General features: G+C 39.3%; 1 protein-coding gene across 1 annotated transcript; it reads left to right on the top strand.

The window, feature by feature from the left end:
• Positions 1-210: 210 nt before the first annotated feature.
• On the top strand, positions 211-8,605 carry grk1a (G protein-coupled receptor kinase 1 a). The gene is made up of 7 exons (XM_060860885.1): positions 211-1,221; positions 3,244-3,371; positions 3,561-3,718; positions 3,936-4,019; positions 4,262-4,386; positions 5,406-5,607; positions 5,864-8,605. Exons 1-7 carry the CDS (start codon positions 520-522, stop codon positions 6,154-6,156), a joined length of 1,692 nt encoding a protein of 563 aa, XP_060716868.1. The 5' UTR covers positions 211-519; the 3' UTR covers positions 6,157-8,605.
• Positions 8,606-9,683: the final 1,078 nt, after the last annotated feature.

Genomic DNA, 9,683 nt, shown 5'->3' with positions numbered 1-9,683 from the left:
GAAAGTGTACCTCTTAAAGGACAGATTTTGTTTAGAAGTAATGTCAAAGCAAGACAGTAATCCACTTGACACAAACCATCCTGTGTCTATTTTTAAATATTAGAGTGAACTAACACTTTTTTTTTTTTTGTTTGAAAGATGAGTCCTCAAGGGTTAACATGGGGAAGGTATTATGGAGTTAGGAGATAAGGGCTTTATGAAAGGTGATGAGACAGGCAGATCTGTGCATGCAAGTGTCTGTACCATAGGGCTTAGACCTTCATGCTATTGTCTGGCCAAAGCCCCAAGCTGGATTCTGTGGACACTTTCTCTGCTTGAATCCTTCAAGACACAATTCTCTAGGATCCTGAGTCCCCTGGATTTTGATGTCTGGTTATCCAGTCTACTTTCTCTTGTCTCCGTCATTGGCATTCTGTCTATTTGGAGAGAAGCACTCAAACCCTGAACCAGAATAGTTGTTTTTTTTGCACAATTAATTGCGTTTTATATCTAATCAAGTCCAACCGTTGATTTGACACCATGGATATTGGTGGTCTTACAACAGTGGTAGCCAACTCGGCATACATCTCAGCTCGTGGAAGCTTTGATGGCTCAGCAAACCCATCAGCAAATCGAGACAAGAAGTACCATGCCAAACTGAAACTGCCTCACATCACAGTATGTGAGGGCCTCAGAGAGACACTGGACCTCCAGTTCAACAACATCTGTGTCGAGCAACCCATTGGTAAGCGCCTGTTCCAGGAATACCTAGAAACAACTAACGAGTACAAGGGTCCCTCTCGCCTGTGGAAGGATGTGGAGGAATATGACACCGCTGAGGACAAGGACCGTGTCAGTAAGGCTGCCAAGATCCTACAACGCTACATGGACCCTGCAGCCAAGTACTTCGTTCCCTTTCTGCCTGAAAACGACATCACCAAGGTGAAAGAGCGGCATGAGAACGCTTCAGATGACTTATTTGTTAACATTCTAGCCTGCGTTCTTGATTTCCTAAGGGAGGTCCCATATACCTTCTACCTGGAGACCATGTACTTCAAGAGGTTTCTACAATGGAAGTGGCTGGAGATGCAGCCCCTTGGCGAGGACTGGTTCCTGGACTTCCGTGTGCTTGGCAAGGGTGGCTTTGGCGAGGTGTTCGCCTGCCAGATGAGGGCCACAGGAAAGATGTATGCTTGCAAGAAGTTGAGTAAAAAAAGGCTTAAGAAAAGGAAAGGCTACGAGGTAAGAATCATATAAAATAGACGAGTAGGTTTTAAGGTTTTCAGAAAAATACTAAATCATTGTTGAGTCTTGAGGAGGCAGTATGAACAAATTACTTGTAAAGTTTTGTACATGGGGCTTTATTCAACATAATGGTCTACACTTAAATATGGTTAGTAAAGTTAAACACCAAAAAAATTCAAAACAAATTCTGGTAAAAGAACACTGTGCCTTAAAACAAATTAATAAGCCATATGTAGTGAAACATGTACAAGCATGTCTGTTCTATTATATTGGGAAAAGTATCCTCCTGGTCAAGGCGTCCAAACTCCAGAAGCCTTTCTCTGTACCTATTGAATGGTAAATGTATTCCAAAATCCAAAACAACCAATGCAAAGTCTTTCACCTTCAGTTGAATGTCATTGTTACTCAGATTACAAGCTTAGTTGCACAATACTATGGATTTCAAAGTGGCTCACTATCCTGTTCCCCTAAGAGTCAGTAACTAAGCCCCTTATCTAGCACTGCACCTTTAGATAGAGGGCTGCACTGTTAGAGTGATAGAATATAAGCATCTGGACACCTTTGTTTTTGTTAATATACTTCCAGTGGTTTTGTTCTTATTAATATGAACAAAAAAGTGTGCATGTACAAGGAAACAGTATTGAGACATTATTAAATGTAGTTAAGGTTACAGATCAACTTGTAAATGCTGCAATGAAATGTAGGTATAAAAAGTGTTACCATTGGCTGGGAAGACTTTACTTAAGTAGCATTCACAGTACAGGTGAAGAAACGACATTTTATTATTTATCAACACTCAGGTGAAAAAAGAACCAGAACCATAGCAAAGACCTTAGCAAACATCCATAAATACAAAATGGTTCATAATGTGCAGGTAGGAGGTTCATGAAAACTGGAATTAATTCATCCCCAGACAGGGGCACCACACATTTCACTATATTTCACAACAAACTGTCAGGTTAAAATAAGAGAGAAGCCAGCAGTCAACTTGAAAAGAGTTGTAAGACAACCTGAAAGCAGCAAGAACAACAGTTAATCATCTCTGTTCCCGCACCCAACACAACACTTCTCTGCTCACAAGGATGTACAAAAACATACACACACACACACACACACACACACACACACACACAAAAGAGCATTTAGACAAATCAAAACTTTTGAAACTGATCGATCAGATGATCAGATGTTTAGCATTTATGATCCTAATAACACCATACCAGTGAGCTAAGGTGGTGGGAGCATCATGATATGCAGCTCCTTTTCACATTAACACATCGACATCACCGAAGGATGGATTGATGTAACGGGACATGATTATAAGGAGGAGAGCAGACAAGAAGGTGAATCTGGGCGTCCACTTAAAAGTGAAGTCCCACTGAAAACTTCCATTGTTTTTCAAAGTTTTCAAATCCCATCGTGGATTCTGAATCCATCACGGGGATCCGTGTAATCTATGGGAATTGAAGATGAATTGCTAAAAAGGAATGAGCCGAAATTGAACCACAGTGGGAAACATCTACCTCAAATATTTTAAATAACAACCAAAAAAAAGCACATCATTATTTCCCCAACACTATACAGTATGTAACTTTGAAATCAGAGCACTTTGTACTATACTAAGCAATTGTATCTTGGAAGCAATGTCTCTAGGTAATAAGCCTAGTTGCTAAAGTGAAAACTTTAACATATTTAAATGTGGATCAGATTTGAGAGCTGTACATAACATTGACTCTGTTTTTTTGCAAATATTAGCACTGGGACATGAGGATTAGAGATTTACAGAAATAATAAGCTTAATACTGTTGGTCATGGGGTTTGTTTAATGGACATTTATGCAGCAAGGAACTTGAACCTATGATCAACATTGTAATCAAACACTGAACTGAAGCATCTTTTCTTAGGCATTTAACAAAGCAACAGCTTACATTTCCTCAATTACGTAGTTATTAGGTTAGTATAAATTTCATATCTAAAGCAAGCATTCTTTTAAAATTTGACTTTGTTGGTCTTGTCTAGGGTGCCATGGTGGAGAAAAGGATTCTGGCTCGTGTTCATAGTAGATTCATTGTTTCCCTGGCCTACGCTTTCCAGACCAAAACAGAACTTTGTCTGGTCATGACCATCATGAATGGAGGAGACCTGAGGTTAAGATCCAGTCCTCAAGAACCTCTACCAATGTTCAGGGTTTTTGACTACTTCAGTACTTCAAAAACTTCATTAGCTCATTAAAAGTCCATATCAACCATAACGTCTTAACATTTTTGTATAGCTAATGACCTTTAAGATGCTTAAAGAGTATCTGAAATGGGATTTTGTGTTTCTTTTGTTCTTAGGTACCACATTTATAATGTAGATGAGAATAATCCAGGCTTTGATGAGCCTAGGACATGCTATTATGCAGCTCAGATTATTCAAGGGTTGGAGCACCTTCATAAGAAGAGAATCATCTACAGAGACCTGAAGCCAGAAAATGTTCTTCTTGACAATGAAGGTGAAACGGACAATCCCCCACCCACACCCCTTCCAACTGCTGCCAGAAAGTGACATTTAAGAAGATCTGTGACGTACAGTACATAGACGTACACAAACGTTGGACGCGGTGCACTTAATGCTTTTGTAACACTGTATAAACATGCCAATGATTGTTGTTTTAGCTTAGAGTACAATCTTTGACGTTTGTTTGCCATTGTGCTGATGTTTGTTCAAAGGTAATGTGCGTATCTCTGACCTTGGCTTGGCTGTGGAGTTAGCAGACGGCCAGGAGAAGACTAAAGGCTACGCTGGAACTCCGGGTGTGTTCCAGTTGGTGCACAAATCTCCAGAATCTTAATTTTCTGTTTTGTTGCTCTAGAGCGTAGATATAAATGATTGTATGATTGCATGCAGATTTTGCATCTCGTCCAGTGAACCCAGTTAATTTTCAGTAACACTTTTCACAAAAAAAGCTACTCCTATAGTAATAGTGTTAAGGCTATTCTATGAATGTTCTATGAGAATACTGCTGACTTTTAACGTTTTTCATTTCTGAATTCAGGATTCATGGCTCCTGAGCTGCTGAAAGGAGAAGAGTATGACTACTCTGTAGATTATTTTACTCTTGGAGTCACTATCTATGAGTTCATTGCTGCCAAAGGCCCCTTCAGGACTCGAGGCGAGAAGGTGACCGACTACATTTTGATTGTGTTACAGACGCTAATTTAACCTCATCCTAGTCTTAAACCGTATTGAGTCTGGTGAATCCTAAACCCACACAATTTCAGGGTCAGGAAAAAGATTTGTTTTATGCACAATTTTCAACTTACAAACAAAAGTAGTGATGTCTAATAATGATTTCTAAATGTTTGCTTTCTCAGTCTTAACATTCTTACAATCTATACATTTTTAAACGTATCTTGGTTGATTATTTTGTTTAACATAAATGGACTAGTGACATAAAGACAGTAGTAAAACTGTACACATGTCTATATCTTTTTTAAAAAAATGATAGTGAACCTCTGATGTAAAATCATTCACCAAAAAATCAGCTCCTAGTTCATCGTATCGTCAAGTATTTGGTGATATTTGTTTAAATTTGATATTTGTTTAAATTACTCTTTTATCATTACAGTCTCACATCACACTTATTGTATTATGTACTGTATAGCAGGCAAATCAACAACTTGTGCCAGACTCCAGTCCCTTCCAGACAGGATCTGAGGAAACCCTGACCTAAAGGAATATGCTGATCAGTTTAACAGCTTAACATGGTTGACCTCAACAAATGATTTCAAATTCCCACTGCTTAAAATTAGGGGTGGATTAATAGTGCATTTCAAATCCAGGGTTTGATTCTGGTCTCCAGCCTGTAAGGAAAATTGCTAAATTCTATGTGTAAGCTGGCAGCCTGTCCAGGGTGTCCCCTGGCCTGTGCCCTGAGAACCCTGGGATAAGCTTCCCTCTGTGGGTGGAGGAGGTGGATGGATGTTTAATATTCTATATTGAGCTAGGAGCTCCTCCTGGTGGGGATAATTATAGAAATGGGATTAGCGTTTCAAAGGCTCCAAGCATGAATTCCTAACTCTCAGCTTTTGTAGAATATCTTTCTAATCCAAATAAACCAGCATCACTTAACATCAAATTCAGATATTATTCTTTGTTTACATACTCATGAAAAAAATAATGGGTTCTCTTTCACTAAGGTGGAGAATAAAGAGGTGAAGAAGCGGATCCTGAATGATCCAGTAACCTACACAGAGAAGTTCAGTGAGAATGCAAAGTCCATATGTGAAGCCTTGCTAGCTAAGGAAGTGGACAAGAGGATTGGCTTCAAGAATGGGTCTTGCGAGGAGTTGCGTGCACACCCTTTCTTCAGCAACCTAAACTGGAGGAAGTTGGATGCAGGTATGATAAGACTTTTTTTTTAAGGGCCACCTTGGGAGACCCATGTTTACATATTTCTAGTCTAGGTCTAGTTCCTAGATGGCAGAGAGACACTCAGATCTGTCCGTGGATGTTTTAGCCAAGGGTCTGGGGTCAGTTGGAGGGAAGGCCTTTTCAGTGGGAATCCAATTCACCTGGCAGCCACAGAATTAGATGGATTAACAGTTTTATCATCCAAAAGTGTTTCCCTACTAAGTTGTCTCCTTTGTTCTCATAGGGATTTTGCCACCTCCATTTGTCCCTGATTCGAAGACTGTGTATGCCAAGGACCTTGATGATGTGGGTGCTTTCTCTACTGTGAAAGGGATCAACCTGGAAGATGTGGATAAGGAGTTTTTTGATGAGTTCGCATCTGGAAATATCTCCATACCCTGGCAGGAGGAGATGATCGAGACAGGAATCTTTGGCGAGTTAAATGTGTGGGGTCGTGGCGGCACACTTCCCAATGATCTACGACGGGAGTCTATCCTGGAGCAGCCTCCGAAGTCTTCCACTTGTACCATATCATAAACGTTTACCATAAAAAGAGAACTTTTTCCCCTTTCCATATTGCTCTCTGATTGGGTTGATGCTTGGACATAAAGAGATTCAGGAATGGCCAGCAGGATGAAGTTATTTTATCAAGTAAAAATGGACTGCAGAGCAGCGTTTAAAAAGCATTAACTTATTAATACCAGCTTCGAACAGATGAAAGAAACGAATTGGTGGTTTACATTGATGAGTAAATCTTTGCCATAGCGCTGTTGAATTTTTTATTCTGTTTGGTGAAAAAGTTTCAGTTACAGTTCAAGGCAATTTTCAGGTTCTATTTCAGCCCCATCAGGGGCAGTATCTAACACCTACAGAGATATCCTCTTGTACACATGCTCACATATACCTTCAACAAGTGATGTAGCATTAGCATGTTCTACTCAATGTATTTTCTTGTTTAGAAAACAAATGCGTCTTCTGTCCTATTTTAGCCCGATTGGTTCCTGTAAGTCCTTACTTTTTGGATGGACGAATGTTGTTCATTGCATGTAGCCAAACAACTAGTCAGTAGAACTTGCATCACATCATGTCACATATATGACAGCATTACACTTGTCACCAGTATGCTACTGTACATGGCAACCCAGTTGTTTATTTTATTTTCTGCTTGCATTGTCAACTGCAGCCAAAGCAGTTGTCCCTTATGGGCCCGTTGGAACTGAGGGGTTGTCAGAAGACAGGGCATGTGGCTGAATCCCTGGCTCTATTAACAGACACATTTTTCCATCAGTGAAATTGTGAAGCCTTTCACATAAAAGTCATATGCCTGGAGAGGTTCTCCATCTGAATGAGATGGTCACCATGGACCAGTGTGTTATCACAGAAGGCATATGAACCCTCAATATGAAGTCAGAACACATTAACCTTCTGACTCTTGCGACCTTGTAAATTGTTCTGTGACACCGTCTACTTGCACAATGCAGCGTATCACGACAATAGTGCAGGCGACACTGTTGAGGCAGCACAAATACCCGTGAGTAGTGCTAGCACCCAGAGGTGGTGCACAGATCTGAGGAAATTTAGGCAGAGTGAAAAGGTTCCTCAGGATGCATGACAAATTGCACATTCCTACCCCCCATTGCTGATCTGATCCTGGTTTAAGCAGTCAACCCACACAGTTCTGATCAGGGCACCACAATGGCCAATGAAACCGTGGTTTTCACTGCGGCTCGTGCTAGTGATTGGGACACCCTTGTAACACCATGACCATGACGCAGATGTCTCAGATGTAGCCCTCCCAGCCAGGTCAGCCAGGTAAAAACTGTTCCAGAAATGCTGTTTGTCCTGTCAGTTGTTGCTCAATGCTTCCAGTAGGTAAGTCAGATTCAGATGTTAGCCACCATGCCTGGCAGTTAAAAGGGGTGATTCTGTGGAAAAGTGATCATCTTCTGTGGTCATCCAGTAGCCACTTAGACTCTCAGACCAATCGACCTAGGGTGCATGTGTTTATTGTAAATACTACATCACTGTCAGTGTCATGTCGCTGTCATGTTTATTACTCATGCACCTATTATAATACATCCTATAGTAACATCTCATTCACAGGGACTTTTTCATTCACAGGGGAAGAACCGCAACATAATCTAATACTAACAATAAACAAACTGAATCACTATGTTGCTATATGACAAGGAAAAAATGTTTATAACTGCGCTAATATAGTGGTAACAGGGATTAACTTGTCTCACAGCAATTAATGTAATTCTTGTCATTCTTGGTGAAATGCTGTGGTGTGAGAGGAATAAAACGCTTCAAGATGTGCTGTTATTTGATGTGACGCTTATGTGACGTGGCCCGATATGAAGTGAACGTAATGAATCCCAGAAGTTGATTATTTACCAATAACAGTGCACAATGTCATGTTTAATCTCCTTATTCAAAGGAGCTTAAGCTAGTAATTTGCATATTGCATTAATGCTGAGGAGGACATGAAGGTTAATTAATAAACCTTAGTGAATTAATTTCATCTCTTGCAATAATTCATCATATAGATATCTGTAGGGCTATTTAATCCAACAGAAAATAAAATCATGTGTGAGATTTTGGATAATGAGGGGGTTAAAAAGAGGTGCTGATGACAATACAAGAAATGCTTGCGCTTTTTATAGAGATGTATTATGGTTTGCTGAGTAATCATGCCCAAATACGCTTATTTCAGTCATCTTAGTCCATCCTTTTGTGTTAAAAGCTGTGAGTGAATGTCGATTGTGCAAACAATATTATAATGAATAACATTTTTTTGAATTGTGCAATAGGTATCACGTCTATTCAAATAAATATTTTGACAGAAATGTCCTGATTTTGTGGATTTATATCTTTTAAATTTCTTTTGCTGGCATGCTTATGTATTAACATCATGATAAAGTTAAGCCTACTATTATTAATGATATTTAAAATAACAGGTTTCTATTTTCTGCTGGGGACAAAGGTGTATTATTTGTTGTTGTTTTATTAGAAGCTGATAATAATAATAATAATAATAACAACAACAACAACAACAAAAATAAGAAAAAGAATGTCTTGTTTAATATTGTATCCTTAGGTACATTTGACAACTTGTTATTTGAATTTTAGTTCTTGTTCAAAAAATAAAAAAGAAAAAGCTTCCACTAGACTCTAATAAACATTATTGTACACATTTGAATTGAATGCCTGGTATATGTTCATAAAATAAATGGGTTTTAAGGGAGGAAGTGGAATGGTATGCCCTGATTTCAAACCCCTAGATTATCGGCCATCATTAAATGAATGTTTTTTTAATTTAAAGCATTTTGTCAGACACCCTTATCCAGGACAACTTACACTTTAATTCATTTTATACATCTACAGTGGTAGTTTGTTGGACCTGGAATGCAAACTCAAAACCTTTCAATTGGTAGTTCAACACCTTAACCACTAGGCTACCACATAAAAACAGTTTTATCACACAGAACTTGCAGGTCATCTGGTTTTCCACCAAACAATGTTTGAAGCACACAATTATGTAGAATGTTTATGGATGTGGCTTTACAATTTCCTTCCCTGGAACAAAGAGGCTCGAACCCTGTTCATACCCAGTGCACAAAGCAAAGCTCAATGAAGACATGGCGTGTTAAGGTTGAGAAAGAGTCAAGAACTCGAGTGTCCTGCTAGGAGCCCTGACTCAACACCCCACTTAACACCTTTGGGATGAACTGGAACACTGACTGCACCCCAGATCTCCTCATCTGACATCAGTGTCTGGTCTCACTTACATTTGGCGGGCGTCCTTATCCAGAGTCTCTATTGAGGAATACATTAACACTAGTTCACTAGGTTACAGACTTCGCACACCATCGACCTAAAACTATGTTCAGAAGCATGCTTTGATATAATGAACACAAATATAATGAACACAAAGCCACTCTAGAAAATCTAGTAGAAAGCCTTCCCAGAAGAATGGAGCGTCTTATACACAATAACAATGCAAATAACTCGATCTGTAATGTCCACAAACATTTTCCATGTATTTTTAGTAGTTACATTCA

The sequence above is a fragment of the Tachysurus vachellii genome, chromosome 24, assembly GCF_030014155.1.
Source record: "Tachysurus vachellii isolate PV-2020 chromosome 24, HZAU_Pvac_v1, whole genome shotgun sequence".
Lineage (NCBI taxonomy): Eukaryota > Metazoa > Chordata > Actinopteri > Siluriformes > Bagridae > Tachysurus > Tachysurus vachellii.
This window is presented reverse-complemented; position numbering and strand designations above follow the sequence as displayed.